Source organism: Heterodontus francisci, chromosome 5 (genome assembly GCF_036365525.1).
Source record: "Heterodontus francisci isolate sHetFra1 chromosome 5, sHetFra1.hap1, whole genome shotgun sequence".
Classification (NCBI taxonomy): Eukaryota; Metazoa; Chordata; class Chondrichthyes; order Heterodontiformes; family Heterodontidae; genus Heterodontus; species Heterodontus francisci.
The window spans coordinates 124,021,474-124,045,133 of record NC_090375.1 but is presented as its reverse complement, the minus strand read 5'-3'; the positions used below and the strand labels follow the sequence as shown (position 1 = coordinate 124,045,133).

General features: G+C 41.8%; 1 protein-coding gene across 5 annotated transcripts; it reads left to right on the top strand.

Annotated features, from left to right (window-relative positions):
* Positions 1 to 1,832: 1,832 nt before the first annotated feature.
* Positions 1,833 to 23,438, top strand: eloca (elongin C paralog a). Of its 5 annotated transcripts, none has more exons than XM_068032051.1 (4): positions 1,833 to 1,935; positions 16,003 to 16,062; positions 19,584 to 19,727; positions 23,219 to 23,438. In XM_068032051.1, exons 2-4 carry the CDS (start codon positions 16,059 to 16,061, stop codon positions 23,407 to 23,409), a joined length of 339 nt encoding a protein of 112 aa, XP_067888152.1. In that variant the 5' UTR covers positions 1,833 to 1,935; positions 16,003 to 16,058; the 3' UTR covers positions 23,410 to 23,438. The 5 variants fall into 5 exon arrangements, with proteins under 5 accessions (XP_067888152.1, XP_067888153.1, XP_067888155.1 ...); XM_068032052.1 differs by lacking the exon at positions 1,833 to 1,935 and adding an exon at positions 1,943 to 2,012; XM_068032054.1 differs by lacking the exon at positions 1,833 to 1,935 and adding an exon at positions 1,976 to 2,000.
* The last annotated feature ends 222 nt before the right edge of the window (positions 23,439 to 23,660 follow it).

Below are 23,660 nucleotides of genomic sequence, written 5' to 3'. Positions count from 1 at the left end.
AGTAGTTTCATGGTCACCATTACTGATACTAGCTTGTAATTCCAGATTTATTTAATTAACCGAAATAAAATTTCCCAACTGCCATGATGGGATTTGAACACATCTCCACGTCATTAGACCAGGACGACTGGATTACTCGTCCTGTAACATAACCATTACGCTACTGTGGGATGCGCTATGATAATTAGCTCTTCAACTGTTCCATGAGGGAAATGGGGGAGCAGTGCAAAAGTCTCAGGAAATTATGGAATAGTGCAAGTAATGGTTGAATTTGCTTACAATATAATTTCCTAGGACTTTTGCCCCGCCAATTGGGCCTCGTGGTATGATGTACCATTACAACGGAACAACTATGCAGGGAATTACAGACCTCAGGAGTATTTTCCAAATTGGCCTGCAGTTTTTTCACCTCTCCCAGGAGAGTAAAAGTGTGTGGGAAGGGTTTGTTGGTGTATGTAGGCTGCCCTATGTCTGCATGGGAAAGGCTGGATGGATCAATAGGGCTTTCCCTATGATCCACCTCCAACCCAATTCTGCTTACTTAAACCATGAAAGTGCCCTGCCCTGCCCAATTTTGGCAACTCCCGTAATAACCACTCACTCCAGCCTGTCCAGGTGCTAAATCATCCTCACCCCAGCCTGTCCAGGTGCTAAATCATCCTCACCCCAGCCTGTCCAGGAGCTGCATCGTCCTCTGTCCAGCCTGTTCAGGTGCTGCATCGCCCTCACCTCAGCCTGTCCAGATGCTGCATTGCCCTATGCCCAGCCTGTCCAGGTGCTGCATCGCCCTCACCCCAGCCTGTCCAAGTGCTGCATCGCCCTTTGCCCAGCCTATTCAGGTGCTCCTTCGCCCTCTGCCCAGCCTGTCCAGGTACTGCATCGCCCTCTCCCCAGCCTGTCCAGGTGCTGCATCGCCCTTTGCCCAGCCTGTTCAGGTGCTCCTTCGACCTCTGCCCAGCCTGTCCAGGTACTGCATCGCCCTCACCCCAGCCTGTCCAGGTGTTGCATCGCCCTCACCACTCACCCCAGCCTGTCCAGGTGCTGCATCGCCCTTTGCCCAGCCTATTCAGGTGCTCCTTCGCCCTCTGCCCAGCCTGTCCAGGTGCTGCATCGCCCTCACCCCTGAACACAACCTGTCCAGGTGCTGCATCACCCTCACCCCAGCCTGTCCAGGTGCTGCATCACCCTCACCCCAGCCTGTCCAGGTACTGCATTCCCCTCACCCCAGCCTGTCCAGGTACTGCATTGCCCTCACCCCAGCCTGTCCAGGTGCTGCATCACCCTCACCCCAGCCTGTCCAGGTACTGCATCACCCTCACCCCAGCCTGTCCAGGTGCTGCATCACCCTCACCCCAGCCTGTCCAGGTACTGCATTCCCCTCACCCCAGCCTGTCCAGGTACTGCATCGCCCTCACCCCAGCCTGTCCAGGTGCTGCATCACCCTCACCCCAACCTGTCCAGGTGCTGCATCACCCTCTCCCCAGCCTGTCCAGGTACTGCATCACCCTCACCCCAGCCTGTCCAGGTACTGCATCACCCTCACCCCAGCCTGTCCAGGTGCTGCATCACCCTCACCCCAGCCTGTCCAGGTACTGCATCACCCACACCCCTCACCCCAGCCTGTCCAGGTGCTGCATCGCTGACTCTGGAACATCCTGCTGATTCTATCATGGTTGACATGTTACGTTCCCGCCCACAGGTGTCTTCGGGGTGGTGAGGGGGCGATGGAAGGTTCAATGTTTATAAAGAAAGCGTTCACACGGAGCCCTGCTGCTGCCGGAGTGTGTGGACTGAGTACCGAGTGAATTAATTTCGCTTTGATCGTCCGGCGCTGAGCCAGATCGGTAGGGTCCCGGAAGTGTTTTATATGTTTCCGGGTCAGAGTTTTGGACGGATCTTGAGGACGAGGAGGCCGTGGCTCGGCGCGGTTTCCTGGTAAATGTCCGCCTTTCAAATCACCCAGAGCGAGGGGCAGCTAGTTATTGCTCTGCCGGCCGGAGGTGTGGTTCTCGGTAAAGTAGCGCAGGCCCTGGGCGCCGCTTCTGCCCGCTCTGTTAGTGTCGGACCCCGTCCATTTAACAAATGGTGACTGAAGCAGGTACTGCGGTCCCGGCCAGGCCCGGCCCCTGGGCTTTATTTACGGGCCTGCAGGCTATCACTCCGGTTTCAGTTTTCCTTTTTGGCGATGTGTGGGATAGTTTCAGGGGGTCTTGGCTTTACGTGACCTGTAGGGGAGGGTAAAACGGTTCAGTCACCCTGAAGTGGTGCCAGGCACTGGCGTTTTCTGAGTGAGGCTGATGCTGCTCCATGTTAATCCCATTATTGGTGGATTTTATATTCCGAAATATAACGTGTGCACGTACATTGCAACTTTATATATCAGTCTAACTCAATGGCACTTTCCCTTATGAGATGATATATACTTATGTACGTAAGATACATATTTATTTATTATGTATGTAAGATTTATTGGCTTCAGTTACTACTTCAGGATTGGGGCATCTAACCTAAGATGACACTTCATTGCAGTGTAGGAATGGTTTATGTGTTTTGCAATAAGAGTTTGCATAAGCAAGTGACTACTCAGATAGGAAATCTAGCTGAGTTGAGAGGAGACAGTTTAGGTTAAGAATATTAATTGTTGTGGAAGGACCAAAACAGTTAGCAAGATTTGCAAACTCCAGAAACTTTTAAACAATTGAAAAAGTTTTCATGGTCCCTTCATGGAATGAAAGACATTTGGATATATTGATTCAGTCATTGTATTGTGTTGTATGGATCGAACATGGACAATATGATGGAAGTTGATTCGTCGACCAGAATCAGGAGCAAACAAATGAGCAGGGTTGATTGATGAGCTCGGAAGGTCATTGATAAGAGTTGGGGATCCTTAAAGCCAGAAGGCGAGCCACAAATTGCCGTGCAATTTTAGAGGAAGCTAAATAGCCCCAAATGTAGCTTTTGTGGGGGAAGCCATGATGGTAACTCAGTTTGAAATGTGTGGTATCTTGCATTGTCATTCTTTGGAGATATTCAGAATTAAATCTATTATTCACCAAAATGTTTTGAATAGATGAGGTAACACTGAATCTGGTACATACCATCATATTAAACAGAGTATTACATGGGTTCCAGTGCAATATGTCATTTTAGTTGGTGGATCCAATAAGCCAAATGCCATATTGCATTGGAATCTGTTTAATAGCCTTTGTGATGGCAAATTAATAACATTCTAATAATTGAAAGGTTGAAAAATGAAGGATCTACTTTCGTGTACTGTAAATGTGTATGGTCATTTTTGTAGTTGCAGTTGGGTAGTGTAAGGAGCTGGGTTTGATACTTTTATCTCATGTTTATGCATAACAGCATTTGTATTTTTTTGTAGGTAACAATTTAAACTCAGTGTCCCTTGGGTAAGAAACCAATTAATGGTGCTTAATGAGAATCAAAACACAGATGGTTAGAATTGGGGCACCAAAGAGAGAGGTTTTTGAGAGAAACGGCAGGATGGACAGAGTGACTGATGGATTAACTAACAGTAGAGCAGAGGAAGCAAAGATGAGCCATAGTTGAAATGAAGGGTGCTGCTGGGATGTATAGCTGGAAGAAATTGCTTAGTCAAGGTTGGGCATTACTGGAGGGATTTGAAAACAAAGCCAAAGATTTGGCAATTGTTTAGCTGAAGGACAGGTGGAGCTCAACAAGAATGAGAGTGCATGATGGGATTACCAAGATTGTAATTTTTCTGGAGAGCTACTTTATTGTTTCTCACAGCATCTTAAACCTGTCATCATTAATAAGGTGTTGTGCTTGCATCTAATTTATAATCTGTGTTTACTTGTGTTAGGTTATTTCATGGATAATTTCAGGTACTAGGAAAAAATATTTAAAATGGTTACTGGATTTAGACAGTGACTGCAGATTTGCAAAATTAGTTGTGAAATTGCATTTAAAAATTCCATACCAGAATGGATGAACTATCAGTAAGAACAGTAGGCTTGTTGCATGTTTAATTTGTTCGATATGCAGATTCCCCTCCCACAAAACCACTGGTAAAGGTTAGACTTGTTGCAGAATCTGATCTCCATTCATTGCTACAAATTGCAAATTCTGAATTAGTATCAGCTTAAATCAGACCCACCTTCTGAACATTGCACATTATTATGCAGCAAATCTGTGACCTAAAATTATTTTTCCTTTACAAGTTTCATAAATTGGGGCACAGAGTAGAAGAGTAAAAAGATTCATAAATTTATACATGGCCATGATTAGGCCACAGTTAGAGTAGTGTGTATAGTTTTGGATGCCCCATTATAGATAGAATGTTAAACAAAACTATAAAAACATGTATATCCTGGATGCACTGGGATGATGTTAGGGATGAGAAGCTGTAGCTTTGAGAGAGTTGAGATAGTGGGACTATCTCCAGTGAAGAAGAGAAGGATCAAAGGAGATTTAATGAAGAATTCAATTTTTGATTGAGTAAATAGGGAAATATTATTTCCTCTAGTTGGGCAGCCAGTGACAAAGGGTTATCAATTTAAAATTGTCACTAAGGAAGTGAGGAGTGATTGGGAATGTTGGAACATGAAATGTTTTGCTATGCGGTGCACTTGAGGCAGAACCCTTGCAATTTTTAAGGGAAGAGTATTTGAATCAGAAGATTGGAAAGAACAGGGCAGTGGGGTTAGTTTTTGTTTTTTTTTCCTGCGGACTCAGCACAAGATGCAATGAGCCAAATGGCCATCTCCTATACTGGAAACTAGGGTGCTATTGTTTTACTACTCAGTGTGTCTACTTATTGACGAATTGAAAAAAAATTGCAAATATAGTGTCTAGTAGAAACATGAATAAATGTTGAAAATAACAAAACCGATTCAGCAGTGAGTAAGCTTCACTGATCTCCCTGTGCAGATTCGTTTAGTCCAGATAACAGTCTCAGTTTAATCGAGGGCAACTGTAAGCCATCAGATCATCTTAAACATCCCCCTCCCCCAAAAGATTTAGCTGAAGGAGCAAAAGAAGAAAAATGCCAACATTAAAGGAACTTAGTTGCTTCAGATTTTTAAAAAAATGCTAAATGGCAAGCTCCCCAGTGGCCTTATCTCAAATATTTATGGGGAAAATTACCCTGTTTCTTTGATTTCCCCCTTTTTGCTGATTTTGGTGATTTATGGGTTTTAGATCTACATGTGCCAGTAGGCATCTGATACTTATCCCAGGTGGCAGTTCTTTCTATGTGAACCTGGACATTAATAGGCTATTCAAACATGAGAGGAAGCCATTTCAGCCCATGCACCCTTCCAGCAGAGGTAAGTGAGTAGTAATCAGCAGTGAAAACTCCTGTCTTTAGTTTATTTTTCTCATCGGATTGTTGGAACCAATTGTAGCAGATTCAGCCTAGTTAAAATTGGCCAACTCAGGGCCTGAAACTTCCATGTTGGTGTAGCTGCATAATATTACATACTGCATTTGCTCATCTGAGAAATTCATAACTCCCTTTCTTAAGACAGGTAAATTACATGGTGGATGAAAATTGAAAAACTTGCATCTATGTTGCACCTTTTGCAACTTCAGGATGACCCAGAGCTCTTTACAGCCAATGCAATACTTTTGAAGTGTAGTCACTGTTGTCATGTAGGGAATGCAGAAGCCAGTTTGTGCACAGCAAGCTCCCACAAACAACACTGTGGGTTTTATTGATGTTGGTTGAGGGATAAATATTGGCCAGGACACAGGAGAATTCCCCTGCACTACTTCGAAATAGTGCCATGGGAATTTTTCCATCTACTTGAAAGGTAAGACTGAGCCTCGGTTTAATATTTCATGTGGAATACGGCAGCTCCATCACTGCACCTGCAGAACTTCCTCAATACTGCACTGGGGTGTCAGCCGAGATTATTTGCTTATGTCCCTGGAGATAGTCTAGAATCCACAACCTTCTGACCCGGGTATGTGTGCTACCCACTGAGCTGTACCTGATACACACACCACAAAGGTAGCAGGTGCATGGGAATGCCATTACCTCCAAGTATCTCTCTGTCGCATCTTGACCAGCAATTTTGAGTTACTCGATCTGTTCTTAATCTGTCCCACTTAGCCTGGTGATAATGCCTCGCAACAAGATGATTAGTATCCTCCTTGTGAAGGCAGGTCTTGGTCTCCACAAGGAGTCTCAGCTGCAGGTGCCAAGCCAGACAGAGAAGAGGATAAAAGTACAAAAAGTGAAAGGGAGACAAACACAAATATTGCCCTTAAAAATAAAAAGGGACAGCCTCCTTAGATGCTTGAAGTCAGTGGGTAGCTGGGAAATATGTATCAGGAATTTCGCAAGTTTCTTCCCGAATCTGTTGAACTAATAGTTCACAGCTGGGGGAGGGCCAGGACTGGGTCTTGACACTCCCAGTTAAGCAAGGAAAATTGGGTGGGATCCCCAGTTCTGATTAAGTGACATCTGGAAGTATGATGGCAAGATAGGTTTCATCCCCCTCCAGGGGTTAAATATCTTGTTGACGCTAGCAGTCTGAGCTCGTATGCTGAGGTATTGGAGGTCCACTGGAGCTCAAGAAACCAGTAAGGTGTTAACTTTCGGAAAGAAGGAGGGTGGTGGGCAGGGAATTGATTAAGGAAGGAAGAGAAAAAGTAGAAAGTATCTTGAATACTCAAGAATTACATACTTGAGTATTTCTTTAACAATTTGGTAAAATTGCTATTTTAGTAATTTTGGCAATGTAACATAACCTTGAAGGGTTAACACACCCTGTGACCGCGTGGGTTTTCGCCGGGTGCTCCGGTTTCCTCCCACAGCCAAAAGACTTGCACGTTGATAGGTAAGTTGGCCATTGTAAATTGCCCCTAGTGTAGGTAGGTGGTAGGGAATATGGGATTACTGTAGGGTTAGTATAAATGGGTGGTTGTTGGTCAGCACAGACTCTGTGGGCCGAAGGGCCTGTTTCAGTGCTGTATCTCCAAATAAAATAAAAAATAATAAAATGATTGTGTGAAGTGTTTCGCGGATGATTCACTGTCAGTGGTGACTCAGTTGGTAGCACACTCGCCTCTGAGTCAGAAGGTTGTGGATTCAAGTCCCATACCACAGACTTGAGAATAAAAATCTAGACTGGCACTCCAATACTGAGTGCTGCACCGTCTGAGGTGCCATTATTGGATGAGACGTTGAACCAAGGCCCTGTCTGCGCTCTCAGGTGGATGTAAAAGATTCCATGGCAGTATTTCGAAGAGGAGCAGAGGCATTATCCCTGGTGTCCTGGTGAATATCTATCCTACAATTAACATCACAAAAACAGATTATCTGGTCATTATCACATTGCTGTTTGTGGCAACTTTCTGTGTGCAAATTGGCTGCCATGTTTCCTACATTACCAAATGAGTACACTTCAAAAGTACTTCTGTAAAAGACTTTGGGACATGCTGAGGTCATGAAAAGCGCTATATAAGTAGTCTTTATGATTTAGCATGTACGTTAGAAATGTCAATGGATCTTAGCAGTGAAGCCTGGAGTTTGTTTTTACAATGGCAATATTGCCTTAAACCAAATTTGAAATTTTGAACAGAGCCGATTAGATTAGAGATACAGCACTGAAAAAGGCCCTTCGGCCCACCGAGTCTGTGCCGACCATCAACCACCCATTTTTATACTAATCCCATATTCCTACCAAACATCCCCACCTGTCCCTATATTTCCCTACCACCTACCTATACTAGTGACAATTTATAATGGCCAATTTACCTAACAACCTGCAAGTCTTTTGGCTTGGGGGAGGAAACCGGAGCACCCGGAGAAAACCCACGCAGACACAGGGAGAACTTGCAAACTCCACACAGGCAGTACCCAGAATCGAACCCGGGTCCCTGGAGCTGTGAGGCTGTGGTGCTAGCCACTGTGCCGCCCCTGAAATTGATAAATTTCAAATAGATTTGGGGATTTCAAATAGATTTTGGGAATTCAAATAAATGTTTCTCAGGCACTAAATGAGTGTTGACAAACCATTCTCATACATAATTGTAAATGTATCTCAGTTAGGTTTTTGTGCCCCATTTTATAGGATCATAGGTAATAGGAGCAGGAGTAGGCCATTCAGCCTATCGAGCCTGCTCCGCCATTCAAACAGATCATGGCTAATCATCTACTTCTACGCCATTTTTTACCACTATCCCCATATCCTTTGATGTCATCGATTTCTGTCTTAAACATGCTCAATGATTGAGCTTCCACAGCCATCTGGGGTCGAAAATTCCACAGATTCACCACCCTCTGAGTAAAGAAATTCCTCCTCATCTCAGTCTTAAATGCCCTGCCTCTTATTCTGAGTGTGCGCCCCCTGGTTCTAGACTCAACAGCCACAGAAAACATCTTATCCACATCTACCCTGTCACGCCCTGTAACAATTTTGAAAGTTTCAATGAAATCACCTCTCATTCTTTGAAACTGTAGAGAATACAGGCCCATTTTCTGCAGTCTCTTATAAAACAATCGCGCCATCCCAGTTGCACTCCCTCCATGGCAAGTATATCTTTCCTTAGATAAGGAGACCAAAACTGTACATGATACTCCAGCTAGGGTGTCACCAAGGCATTATACAATTGCAGCAAGACATCTTTACTCCTATGCTCAAATTCCCTTGCAATGAAGGCCAACATACCATTTGCCTTCCTAATTGCTTGCTGCACCTGCATACCAGCTTTTAGTGACTCATGAACAAGGACACCCAAATCCCTTTGGATATCAACACTTCCCAACCTCTCACCATTTAAGAAATACTCTGGCTTTCTGTTTTTCCTACCAACGTGGATCACTTCACACTTATTCACATTATATTCCATCTGCCCTGTTCTTGCCCATTCACTTAGCCTGTCCAAATTCCCTTGAAGCCTCCTTGCATCCTCCTCACAATTTACATTCCCTCCTAGTTTTGTCATCAGCAAATTTGGAAATATTACATTTGGTCCTTGCATCCAAATCATTTATATAGATTGTAAACAGCTGTGGCCCAAGCACTAATCCTTGCAGTACCCCACTAGTAACAGCCTGCCAACCTGAGAATGACCCATTTATTCCTACTCTCTGCTTTCTATCTTTTAACCATTCTCAATCCATAGCAGTATATTTACCCCAATCCCATGTGCTCTAAATGATTCAAAAGATTGTGCAGTGCTGTTTAATAAGTATGTGGAAGTGTTTACCATATGCCACTTGAAAATCAATTTATTTTTAAAATAAACATAGCTCCACAAACAAAAGTATGGATTTTAGACCAGTGTCAATATGGTTTTATTCAGGTTAAAATAAAGTGAAAGCAGCTGTTGTATTAGCTCTGTTGCAATCTCCATTGAAACCACTTATGTTGGACTTCAGGGAGGATGTCACCTGTTGTATGGGTTTTTGTTTAAATTGAGACTAATTATAAAAGGGGCAAGTGAAGGTCATCTTGCTGATGCTGTTTTAAAAGCCAAGACATATGTTGAGGAAAGCAATTTTAAGTACTATAAACTGAATTGGTAATGGTTTGTGTCTGCATTTCTTTTAATTGATGATGTACACATTGGACTACCAACAAACTGTTAAATAATTGTGGGTTACATGTTCTCTACTTCTGCACTTGTTGCGGGGAGAGGGGGGGTAGAGGGGGGGTGGGTAAGAATGGAGTCCAAGCACTTCCTGACTGAAAAGAGGGAGTCACTCTGAAGTATTTTGCTGACTGCTTTCAGATCGCCAGTAACATTCAAACCACATTGTCTGCTCACAATCTCAGCTGGTACTTGTCTGCAGCATTTCCAGAAATGACATTTTTCCATTTCGGTGTTTCCCAAAGATTTAAAGTATGAGCAAATTTGCAGTTCTATAGAGCCTTGCTGCATCTCATATGTTCCAAAATATGTCACATACATGATACACATTTATTGTTGTGAAAATAAATAGAGCATCCACTTTGCACAAAACATTGTGAATTTGGATGTATAAGGGAGCAATGTAGACCAGGACACCAGTTTAACATCTCAATCGAAGGTCAACGCCTCTGATATTACAGGACTCCTTCAGTACTGCACTGAAGTAACAGCCGAGGTTTTATGTTCAAGGTGAGAGTTCTACCAACTGAGCCTAGCTGACACAGGTCTTACCCACTCTGCAGTGGACTCAGGTTTTCCATTGCCAGTCTTGGAACTTGGACACAACTTTGGGGATGTCTTCAGGCCTGGTCTTGCTTACATCACAAATTAAATTTCAGCTGGCTATAGTGCTTCAAGTGAAAAACTATAGTTATATCCCTCATATTGCTGGTTTTAGTAACTAACTGAACCAGTTGTCTTTTTGAGATCACTTTCTGTTCAAAGAATATTGATATTAGACTTACGATAAAGCATAATGATGGGCAAGTGAAATTGATTATGGTATGCTTCCTTGAAATGAAAGTATCCAACAGTAAAATTAATTTGTAGATTTGCCATCTAAATTGGGTTGTCTGTACAACATAGTGAAGACTAGTGGTGATCACAACTTGAGATGATGAATTAACAGTATTGTAGCAGTGTATTGGATTACATATGATTGTTTTTCTTTGCATCGTAATACAGTACACACCATTCTTGGGTTCAAAAGGGACATAGAAATCAAAATTTTCAAATCTAATTTGTAGCACTATTCTCTTTGTCCTACTCTCTCAATCTAATTTAAAGTAGTAATCTAGATTTATGTCTTCCATTCCCTCAATTGTCTTGTAAATTACTTCCATAAACTTGTGCGGATTCAAAATTCCACTGCCCATATCCTAACTCGCACCAAGTCCCAATCACCCCATGCTTACTGACCTGCATTGGCTTCCACTCCACCAACACATCAATTTTAATTCTTTTCCCCATGTTCAAATTCCTCCAGAGGCTCACCCTTCCTATCTCCATAATCTCCTCTGGGCCTACAGAGAAGTGTGTTCTTACACTTGAGTCCCTTGTACATCTCCACCCCCCACCCCATTGTCTCACTATTGGCGGCCGTGCCTTATGGCATCTAGGCTCTAAGCTTTAGAATTCCCTCCCCAAACCTCCTCACCTTTCCACATCTCCTCTAAGACGCTGCTTAAAACTTGCCTCGGGTCATTTTAAAAGTATAAGGAAAAATATAGATATTGTTGAAAACAGAGACATTTGTCAACGCTTTTTGCCTTGCACTCATCAGTGTTTGCAGGAATACCAATGTAAGGGAAGCAACAAATTTATACTGTGTGAGAAGAGAGTGCTGATTGGTTGGCAAGTGTACTCTGGTAGAGGTGTCGCCGTGGCGACTGCACCAGTTTATGGTGACTGACAGCTAACTGCCAAGCTTTGTTTGAAATTTAAACCAGGCTGTTTGACTCTGGTCAAGGCATGGGACTGAGGAATGAACCAGCGAATGGCTGTCACTTATTTTGTTGAGCAGAAACAGGCACAACGTGTGTACATGTTTTTTCTGTCTGCAAAGAACAGTGTATTAATATATGTAGCTTCCAATACGTGCAAATGCGCCATGCTGCGAGCCCGACTAACCATCTTAAATTGGTTGTCAGCATAATTCTTAGCACGCTGAGGATTATTTAGCAAATGTTGTCCAATTGCGGAATCATATCTCATGTTGGACACTATGATTTGAGTTTTGCAAACACGAGCTGGTTGGGTATGGTCTGTACCTTGCCCATTGCGATCAGCAGAAGGGACATGTTGTTTGATACGATCAGCCAGTCTTTGGGACCAATCAGCACTCTTTTCTCACACAGTATAAATGTGTTGCTTCCCTTACATTGTCCTTGCGAATGGTCCTGGGGAGTGCAAAGGGGAAAAGTTTCAACAAAATGTCTCTTTTCAGCAATACTCAAGTTCTGTACTACCAAACGACTAAAAATATGGATGTCAAGCCAAAACATGGAGAGATTGGAAGGGGTAACTAAAGGCAATGCCAAAAGGTGGGTTGAAGGATGGTCTGAAAGGAGGTGAAGAGCTGAACCAATTTAGAAAGGTGATCCCAGAGCCCTGACTGAAGGCATGGAGGGGTGAATGGAGAAGGGTACACAAGAGGCTGGAGTCGGAGGATGAAAAAGCTTGGGTGGGGGGTAGATTTGGGGTCAGGAAAGGTTGAATCCATAGAAGGATTTAAATGCAAGGATGAGCGTTTTAAATTTGGGGTTTGGAGTAACTGGGAACCAATGTAAGTTAACATAGGTGGCAGCAATGGCGACTTGGTGTGGGATAGAATACAGGCAGCAGAGTTTTTTTAGATGAGTTGCAGTTCATGGAGGATGGGAGACCAGCTCGTAGCACATTGGAGTAATCAAGTTTGGAGGGAACAAAAGCATAAGTGAGAGTTTCAGCAATGCCTTCGACGATACCTTCAGTCACCTGCTACAACTCAGTTGTATCTTTAGCTCTGTTAATTTTTGTCTCTAGGATTGAAACAGCATGTGAGGTTTCAGGCTGCACTTGTAGATGTCTTGACGAAAATGAGTTCCATTTTTGAGATGCATCTATGCGCCTGGGCAAGTTTGCACAGAATACTGGGAAAGTTGTCTTTTCAAAAGAAAAACTTGGGTCACAATTCCATTGTAACCAGGTGTATTTCTGGTTTGTAATACTGTGCTATGTTACCTAGCTACTGATGCCATCAGCTAGTCACTTTTGTTAACCATGAGAAGTGATTCAAAGAGGTATCATTCCATTATGACGAGGGCCCTACCAAATTCACAGACGTGAAAAGTGAGTCATGGACCGTGAAATTTTGGGTCCTCCGTGAAGGCGCCCATTTTACGAGCTTCGCACATTTTAGCGATTGACGCAAGGCTCACCTCGCTGATTGCTGGGCATGTTGCAAATGTCGTGCGTTTTAGTGATTGGTACAAGGCTCAACTCACTGATTGATAGATGAGGGAGGGCTTCCAATGACAAAGCAATATGGGGATAGTGTGGGGAAAAAGGCATTCAAGTGGATGATCAGCCATGGCGGAGTGGCTGAGTAGGCTCAATGGGCTGAATGGCCTACTCCTGCTCCTATGTTCTGATGCAGTTTTGAGAGAAGCAGTCTCAAGTATTAGATAGGTGAGAATGCCAGAATGAGAAAATCAAAAAGGCCACAAGCATGACACAAAGATAGGTAGGAAAGTAAGTTGTGAAGAGGACATGAGGCTACAAAGGGATATAGATAGATTAAGTGAGTGGGCAAAGATCTGGCAAATGGAGTATGATGTGGGAAAATGTGAAATTTTCCATTTTGGCAGGAAGTATAAAAAAGAAGCGTCTTATCTAAATGGTGAGATATTGCAGAGCTTTTGAGACGGATAGGGATCTGGGTGTCCTAGTGCATGAATCACAAAAGGTTAGTAGGCAGGTTCAACAAGTAATTAGGAAAGCTAATAGAATGTTATCATTTATTGCGAGGAGAATTGAATACAAAAGTAGGGAGGTTATGCTTCATTTATGCAAGGCATTGTTGAGACCACATCTGGAGTACTATGTACATAATTGGTCTCCTTATTTAAGGAAGGTTATAAATGCATTGGAAGCAGTTCAGAGAAGGTTTACTAGACTAATAGCTGGAATGGGTGGGTTGTCTTATGAGGAAAGATTGGACAGGCTAGGCTTGTATCTGCTGGAGTTTAGAAGAGTAAGAGGCGACTTAATTAAAACACATAAGATCCTGAAGGATCTTGACAGGGTGGATGTGGAAAGGATGTTTCCCTTTGTGGGAGAATCTAGAACTAGGGGTCACTATTTAAAAATAGGGGGTCGCCCATTTAAGACAGATGAGAAATATTTTCTCTTTTGAAACTCTTCAAAAGGCAGTGGAAGCAGAGTCTTTAAATAGTTTTAAGACAGAGGTAGATAGAGTCGTGATAAGCAAAGGGATGAAAGGTTATCGGGGGTAGGCGGGAATGTGGAGTTGAGGTTACAATCAGATCAGCCATGGTCTTATTGAATGGCAGAGCAGGCACGAGGGGCGAAGTCGCCTATTCCTGCTCTTAATTCATATGTTCATTACTGCAGCACATCAAATGAAAGAATTTGGAAGCAAAATTCTGCATGCCAATGGTGGAATACTGTTTTGTACAAGCTGCAGTGTTTGGTTGGATCACACACAGTGGGCAATGGTCAGCACCACTTAGTGTCCAAAAGCCATCGCAGCAGAAAGAGAGCATCCAACACCGCACTGCTGGAAAATGAACATGCAAAACGATTTCATCTCTTTTTAAGAAGTCGACATAGAGCTCAGAAAATTGTCAGTTGGTTACAGTGGAACTTGTGGATGCTTTTGCAAGGGCCAGCATACCATTGGAAAACCTTGATCACCCAAAGCTCTGGGTATTCATTCAATGTAATGTGCAAACTGGTGGTTACTTGCCATGGGCAAATTAACTATTATAGGACTACCTACCAAAGGTTTTTGCTACAGGTTGTGAGGAGATGAAGTCACAGATTAACGCATGTGAGTCTTTTGTGATTATTTGTGATGAGTCCATCGATGAGCAAGACAACTATGTGTTTTGTTTGATTTTATGTCTGGCAAGACTGAAGTCAGGAAAGCTAACCGTGCTCGCAGACAGTGTCCACTTAGATGCTGTTAATTATACCACAGTTTCCCAAGTGATTATCAAACCGTTTCAAAATACAGTGCAGATTTCAACAAAGTGCCTGCTTTCATTAGTGACAATGCAACTTAGATAACAAAATCTTTCAAATCTGTGCTCCAAAGTGTAATGCCTAATGCTGTCCGTAATACAGGTATAATTTCTCTTGTCAGTGAGATATGCAGAAGCAAGTTTGATAAAGTCGACAAACTGGTCAGCTACATTAAAAAGATCTTCCAACACTGCCCTAGATACAAGCCTCCGTACAGGAAGCACATTACAAATATGACTGAAATTGGGGAACAAAATATCGCTCTTCCTCCAAAGTCGGTAATTACAGGTTGGAATTCTTGGTTTCGGGCAGTACAGTATCATGCAGCTCACCTGAAATACTACTCAGACTTTGTATTGGAAGAGTTCACACTGACACTGAAAACACAGGTTTTAACAGACATTGTAACCCATCTAAACGATGCTCAGCTTAATGAGGGGGTTCACTTTGTTGCTAAGAATGCTACACGACTGATGGATTTATCACTTGGTTTGAATCTCAGCATGTTACAATAAAGTAATGGATGTACTGTTCTGGGCTGAAGCACAAGCAACACTCTTGACACTGCATTAAATGCCTGTGCACAAAAGATGTTTTCTTGAATGACAAAGAAGCTCAAACAATATTACTGCTACAGGAAAGAGTCAAGTGGTGAAGAAAAAGTGGCTCAGGTTTCAACAACCTTCTGCAGCGTTCCTGAAAGTTGTGTATATAAATGTACCTGTTGGTGGATTTAACTTGTTTGATGTGATTCCTGGCTTTGACATGAACTGTAGGTTAGAGATTCCTGCTTATAAAAGCATTGCAAAAGAAGCAGGTTGTACTTTGCTTGTGCTGCTGTTTTGGAACTCTGTGGAATACAGAATGCCCCACCTTGCAAGGCTAGCAGGACACTGACAATTCCAACAAACTCTGGACACGGAGAGAGCTGTGTCTAAACACAGGTGTTCACAGTGCAGAAACAGGGAATGAAGAAAGAGACAGTTGCAGGTTGCTCCATGCTCAAGTTCAACCATTTACTTCATTGATTAAAGAATGTGACCTGTTTATAGTCAGCTTTTTACAATACTTTTGAGTATACAATAAAGGCCGTTTGAAACCAGAAACCACTTTTTTTGCTTTAAATAGATCATTCATGGTTTGTTGCGACACTGTGAAATTTATGATTTAAATATGTGAAATCATGAAATTCACAATTCTTAAAATATTGTGAATGTGAAATTTGTACATTTTGACAGTGAAGTTGGTAGGGCCCTAATTATGACCTTTTAAAATGTGTTTTGTTTTGGGTGGTGGTCACGTTTCTCTATAAATTACAGGTAACACTCTTTTGTTTCCTTGTTTTAGGATCCTATCTGAAGATTTTTTTGGGGGAAAATCGGTAACTCATCACTCTAGCGAAAATGGGCAAGTATTATCCTGGTACCTTTGTTGGATGATTATCGTGTATATTTTTTTCTTGTATAAGCATATGCTGCATGCCGTTTTTAAAGTCTGTTGAGAAAATAAGAACTTGGCTAACGTTTGGGTACCTTTTTAGTTCATATTTATTAATGACTTAAATGATGGGATAGAAAGCCACATATCCAGACTTACTGATTATACGAAGCTAGGCAGCATTGTAAGCAGTGTAGATGGAAGTGTAAAATTACAAAGAGATATTGATAGATTAGATGAATGGGCAAAACTGTGGTGAATGGATTTCAGTGTAGGCAAATGTGAGGTCATCCACTTTTGACCTAGAAATGATAGAAACAGTGGATGTCCAAAGAGACTTTTGGGGGAGGGGGTCCAGGTACAGAGATCACCAAAATGTTATGAACAGATACAGAAAATAATCACCTTCAGAAGGATATTTTGGTCTTGGAGGGAGTACAGCATAGATTTACCAGATTTGACCAAAGTACAAGGAGAGATTACACAAACTAGGGTTGTATTCCCTGGAATTTAGAAGGTTGAGGGGTGATTTAATCGAAGTTTTCAAGACATTAACAGCTGTCCCTGCAGAAGGGTATTAGATAGGTTGGTGAGTGGGCAAGGACATGGCTAAAGGAATGGCAATATGTGAAGTTATCCACTTTGGTTGGAAAAATAAAAAGGAATTTTTTTTGAATGGTGAGCATCTAGGAAATGTTTACATTCAGAGACCTGCATGTCCTTGTACATGTATCACCGAAAGTTAACATGCAGGTACAGCAAGAAATTAGGAAGGCAAATGGTATACTAGCTTTTGTTACCAAGGGATTGGAGTATAAGAGTAAAGAAGTCTTACTACAATTATACAGGCATTGGTGAGGCTACACCTGGAGTACTGTGTGCAGTGTGGAGTACTGTCCTAAGGAAGGACATACTTGCTGTGGAGTGAATACATCAAAGGTTCACTAGACTTGTTGCTGGGATGAGGGGATTGTCCGATGGGAGAGATTGAGCAGACTATGCCTGTGTTTCCCTCGAGTTGAGAAGAATGAGAGCTGATCTAACTGAAACATATAAAATTTTTAAGGGCTTGACCGGGTAAGTTTCCAAGAAAATGTTTGCCCTACTGGGGAATCTAGAACAGTCAGTCTCAGAATAAGAGGTGGGCCATTTAGGACTGAGATGAAAAATTTCTTCTCAAAGGGTTGTCAATCTTTGGAAGTCTGTACCTCAGAGTTGTGGATACTCAGTCGTTGAGTGTATTCAAGACAAAGGTCGATACATTTTTGGTATTAAGAGATATAGCAATACTGCAGGAAGGTGGAATTGAGGTACAAGATCAGCCATAATCTTGTTGAATGGTAGAGCAGGCTCAAAGGGCCAAATGGCCTACTCCTACTCCTATTTCTTATGTTATTATATACTTGGATCTGAGTTCAAAATTATGGCAGTTTTTGGTGGAATAAATAAGGAGAAACTGTTTCCAATTGCGGGAGGGATGGTAACCAAAGGGCATGGATTTAAGATAATTGGCAAATATGAAACAGGGGAGGTAAGGAGAACTCTCTTCTCTGCAGTGAGTTGTAATGATCTGGAATGCATTGTCTGAAAGGGTGTTGGAAGCAGATTCAATAATAACTTTCAAAAGGAAATTGGATAAATACCCGAGGGAAGAAAATTGCAGGGCTGTGGGGAAAGAGCGGAGGGGGTGGGGTTAATTGGATAGCTCTTTCAAAGAGCCAGCACAGGCACAATGAGTCGAATGGCCACTTTCTGTGCTGCATAATTCTATAACCCGTTCTCTCTATCTAACCTATTTCCGCTGGTTGGGAAGTTTATGACCAGGGAGCATAGTCTTAAAAATTAGAGCCAGATCTTTCAGGAGCAAAATTAGGAAACACTTTTATGCACAATAGGTGGTGGAAGTTTGGAACTCTCTTCCACAAATGGCAATTGATGCTAGATCAGTTCATTTTAAATCTGAGATTGATGGATTTTTGTTAATCACAGGTATTAAAGAATATGGGTCAAAGGCAGGTGTCTGGAGTTAGGTCTCATCAGCCATGATCTCTTTGAATGGCAGAACAGGCTCAAGGGGCCAAATGGCTTACAGCTGTTCCTATGTTCTGAGTTCAGTTTCAATTTGTAGATTAATAGGCTGTAAAATGGTTATATTGACGCTTGCATTTTACTAAGAGTTCTGGAAAATACCTTGTACTTTGTTTAGCATTTCACAGTTTTTAATTTTGCATTTTTTTTATCATGCATAGGATAAGAGATGTGGGTAGCCGAGTGGTTATGGTACAAAGTTAGCAATTCAGAGATCATGAGTTTTAATTGCCCCATAGCAAATAGTGAAATTGAATTCAATAAATCTGGTAATTTGTGGGTTCACACTGGAAAAAGGTCTATGAAAGCTGCTGATCGTCATAAACCCAGTTGGTTCACTAATACTTTTCAGGGAAGGGAACCTACCACTCCTGGTTTGGCCTACATGTGACTCCAGTCCCACACTGTGATTGCCCTCAAGGCAATAATTCTGCCTTTCAGCGTCACCCAGATCCCAAAAATATTTTGTGTTAAATGTATGAGTGAATGGACCAGGTTTCGGCTTTTTGAATACCCAGTCTTACACTGAACAGTCCCAGACCCACTAATTCAAATTGATTTAGTAATTCCTCTGAGATTGGGTTAAAGTACTTTACTGTGTTCTTGAACATCCTGTTGCTGACCTCGGAGGGCTTGATTGTTAAACTATGCATCAAAAGTGTTCGGTTCTCATGCACTGACAATCAGTTGGAACATAGAAGTCATCCTCATCGCAAAAACATTTCTAATTTCACTTGCTAATTGGGTTGTCTGATATTCTATGCAGTGCATCTATATATAAAATAAACTAAAAAATGTGCTGTTAAGTTGAAATGCTGAAGTCATTAATAAAATCATTACTAAAAGAATGCAAGTACTCTTGTGCTTGGTAGTGCTACAACAGTGTTGTCCAAGTCTTACTTTCAGATGGCATTCTTCAAGCAGCATAAACATACTGTACCTATCAAAATGCCATTCCAACAATAGTCAACTTTACTTCACATAATATAATTTAAACCTCTAAGTGGATTGTTGCATGCATGACATTTGAGGGTATCTGCCACACAACAGTCTAGTTCCTCTAATATATTTCTTTCACATTTATTCATTGATCTTTCTAGTTTTAAAAATCCTTTTGACCATCGCTGTTTGACAACTATTCCACTGTATGTCTTTCCAGTATTATATAGTTAAGTTATAAGTTTAAAAATTGCAAGCTAGTTTATATCTGATCTGTTGTAGTAACATCCTTCTCAAAATGTAGAAATTAGATAAAGGCACTTTGCAATTCACTTTTTTTTAGTCTGTAATGTAAATTAAATGTTTCTACTAATTAAAGCCTTGTCCATTGATGCTGGTTGATGGTAGATTTAAATTAATGAACTGTAGAAAGTTTAAGTAAACATTGTGTTAACATCTTGCAGATGGAGAAGAGAGGACCTATGGAGGCTGTGAAGGCCCTGATGCTATGTATGTAAAGTTGATCTCCTCTGATGGCCATGAATTTATTGTAAAGCGAGAACATGCATTGACTTCTGGCACTATTAAAGCTATGTTGAGTGGCCCTGGTAAGTTGTAGAGTCACTTAATTATCCACAGTTGCTGACGTGGGAAAGCTGGGTCAGTGGATCCACACATTTGAAACTTCTAAGTCTGCTCCCCTCACCCCCCGCAACATCCAAACTTACATCCTCGTGGAATAGGAGGCAACTATTCCTATTCTCTTCCCCTTCCCAGATTCCTGACTGAAACTTCACACACAAAAATAATTTCTCCCACTTCCACCACCCCGCCCCCCCCCTCCCCTCCCCCCAAACTCCGGTTATGAAATAAACCACCTTTATTTGCAAGATGGGCTTCCAAAAGTTTTACAGTATTTGAGGCTTCTGCATTAATTGTTAACACTGACAGCTCCCTATATATGTATATCATTCGTGGGGTTAAAGGAATGCCATCTTCAAGCATCCTTGAGTGCTGCTGAAGTAAGGCATAGCAGCTAGTAAGTGACATCTTTAAAGCTACATGGGATTATCTATATTGTTGAATCTCTTAAAACTATTTGTAGACACTTCACATCCCTATGCTTTAATTTACTACAAACATTTAATATGTGTGGGGTGTTTCCCTCTGTGCTTAGACAAAAACGTCTGATAAATTTTGATATACATATGGAGTTCTGCATAGTTTCATGAAAGTAAATTTGTTTCTAAAATAAAACTACAACTTAAACATAGAAAAAGTATTCACTGGCAACACTGGGATTACAAATAATTGTTTGTTGCCAAAACCCATTTTTTAAGTTTCTGTAGAATAAAGTGAATTTTTCATATTTACACAAACTAGTGTCTGCTAAAGTGTAAATTTACTGCTTTCAAACATTTTTTTTTCATTCACTCATGGGATGTGGGCGTCGCTGGCTAGGCCAACCCTGATTGCCCTTGAGAAGGTGGTGGTGAGCTTCCTTCTTGAACCGCTGCAGTCCTTGGGGTGTAGGTACACCAACAGTGGTATTAGGAAGGGAGTTCCAGGATTTTGAACCAGTGACAGTAAAGGAACGGCGATATAGTTCCAAGTCAGGATGGTGCGTGGCTTGGAGGGGAAGTCGCAGATGGTGGTGTTCCCAGGCATCTGTTGCCCTTGTACTTCTAGATGGTAGTGGTCACTGGTTTGGAAGGGACTATCGAAGGAGCCTTGGTGAGTTGCTGCAGTGCATCTTGTAGATGGTACACACGAGTCAGTCTTGGTGATGGACATTGAAGTCCTGCACCCAGAGAACATTCTGTGTCCTTGCTACCCTTGGTGCTTCCACCGTGTTCAACGTGGAGAGGGACTGATTCATCAGCTGAAGGGGGAGTGGGGGGGCAGGCGGGTGGTTGCGGTAGGAGCTAATCAGCAGGAGGTTTCCTTGCCCATGTTTGACCTGATGCCATGAGATGTCATGGGGTTTGGGGTCAATGTTGAGGATGCCGAGGGCAACCCTCTCCTGACTGTATACCACTGTGCCACTGCCTCTGGTGGGTCTGTCCTGCCAGTGGAACAAGACATACCCAGAGATGGTGGTGTCAGGGCCATTGTCTGTAAGGTATGATTCCATGAGTATGACTATGTCAGGCTGTTGCTTGACAAGTCTGTGGGACAGCTCTCCCAATTTTGGCACAAGCCCCCAGATGTTAGTAAGGAGGACTTTACAGGATCAACAGGGCTGGGTTTGCCATTGTTGTTTCCAGTGCCTAGGTTGATGCCAGGTGGTCCGTCTGGTTTCATTCCTTTTTCTTAGGCTTTGTAGCGGTTTGTTACGACTGAGTGGCTTGCTAGGCCATTTCAGAGGGCATTTAAGAGTCAACCACATTGCTGTGGGTCTGGAGTCACATGATCCTCACCCATTAATGTTAAGCTTTTGTTTCTAAATTTGGATAACAAATATTGTCTAACTATAAAAATCTACTTGTTTAGCCCATAATTTGGACTGAACTGTATTATTCACTAAAACACTGAAGAGTAATTTGTAGTTTTAGGACCCACTACCTCAAACAACAGTAACGGCCTAAACAATGAAATAATAGGTTGCCCATCTATTCTGTTCCTGTTTTACAAAAAGAGGGTAGTGTAGTTGTGTGTAGTTATCAATGTTGCTGTCTCCTCTGAGAGTGAATGTAGTTCAGTACCGAGAGATAGTCAGAATTGCACCTCAAAATAATCATATAAAGTGTTTTTCTAAATGAGATTTTCTTCCTGTAGATATTTCTCTGCCTGATGATCTGGCAGGAGCAATCTCTTGAAACTTCCCTGAGTTTTAAGTTCTAATGAAGGGTATACATATGCCTTAATAGGGAAAGACCAGATTAAACAGATCTTTACAGCAGCTAACCTTATTCTGAACCTCAGGCTACCTGTCAGCACACCACAGGAGATCAGTCAGCAACAACTGAAATTGAGGATAAATGCCCAAAGCAAACAGGCAATATGATTTGCACTTTCCGTTAACTGGTTCAGAAGTAGGAGCAGGAAGTGGCATGGTTTAACATGGTGGAAAAAAATGTTATAGCATTGCAATTATCTCCATATTCCAGTTCTCTCCACATGAATGTGTTTACAATGCCAACTGACAGAATTCACTATAAACTAATTAGTGTAGTAGTGCAAAAGAGATTTCAGTTCATGACAAGCTTAGCATATTGGAAACTATCATTGGTTGGCTCAAGATGCCAAATTTCTTTTAATCCCCTGTTGCCATACCTATGGGATTTAACCGTTTCCAATTAGACTATCCGTGGCAAGTACCATGTTCTTGATTCTCCTAAATTTGAATTATTAGACCTATGACTCACGCTTTTATATAAGGTTAAACCTGAAATCTGGATTTTGATTGCAAATCATTGTGTATTAAAGCTTCATGACAACTAATATAGTTGCTTAGGCAATAAAATATTTGGGTTTTGATCAGAAGGGGGAAAAAATGTACCCCTTTACGTTTTGCTCTGGGTTGCAACTTCTACCTGAAAATTCAGGAATTGGCTCAACTAGCAGAATCATTGGGAGATAGTACGTGTCCTGAAAGGTGCTTGCCACATGTCTTGGCTGAGTTTACATTCTCAACCAATGCTGTTGGATAGCTGTGTGAAAGTAAAACCAAGTTAATGTGTATTGATTTACTTTTTCAGTCCGGAGAGGTCGGCAGCACAGTTCATATAGCAGCATGTTCCCAGCTAGAGGAGGATACACAGAGAGCAGGATGCATAGTTAGATCAAAAAAAGCATGGGAGGGATGATTACTGGTAATAGCTAACCTGCTGCTTTTTAATTATAATGCATTTGACATCAATAGTGGTGCGTATCCTAGCGCTATCCTCCTAATTTGCTGATTCCGAGTGTGTCTGGTAACATCTGCAGTTGAAAGAATTTTGTGTCTAAACTTTTTTTTTGTGTAGGAGTTCTGTACAACCACTTAATGGTTTTTGAGAGGTCGCGATGACCCACAGTACTATAATCAAACATTTTATGTTGGGGATTAATCAAAATTTTAAATGCAGTATTTTGATGTTGGTTTTTAATCTTTCAGGGCAGTTTGCTGAAAATGAAACGAATGAAGTAAATTTTCGTGAGATTCCATCCCATGTGCTATCAAAAGTGTGCATGTATTTTACCTACAAGGTTCGCTACACCAACAGTTCTACAGAGATTCCTGAATTTCCAATTGCACCAGAGATAGCACTGGAACTGCTGATGGCTGCAAACTTCTTAGATTGTTAGAAAATAAAAATGTAACTTATAACACAAAATATGTTAAGCTTCTGTATTTAACTACTTGCACAATTAATAAGTGACTTTAAAATGGTTTTGCATTTGTGTCTGACAACTCACAAGATCTTATCTCACTTATCCAAGATGTGTTTTTTTCAAGGGTTAAGTAAAGATAATGGGGATCCTTTGGCTTCTTGTATATTACACGAATTAGACCTTTTCTCCCCTCCCATAATGTTCTATATTGGTGTGCAGATGGT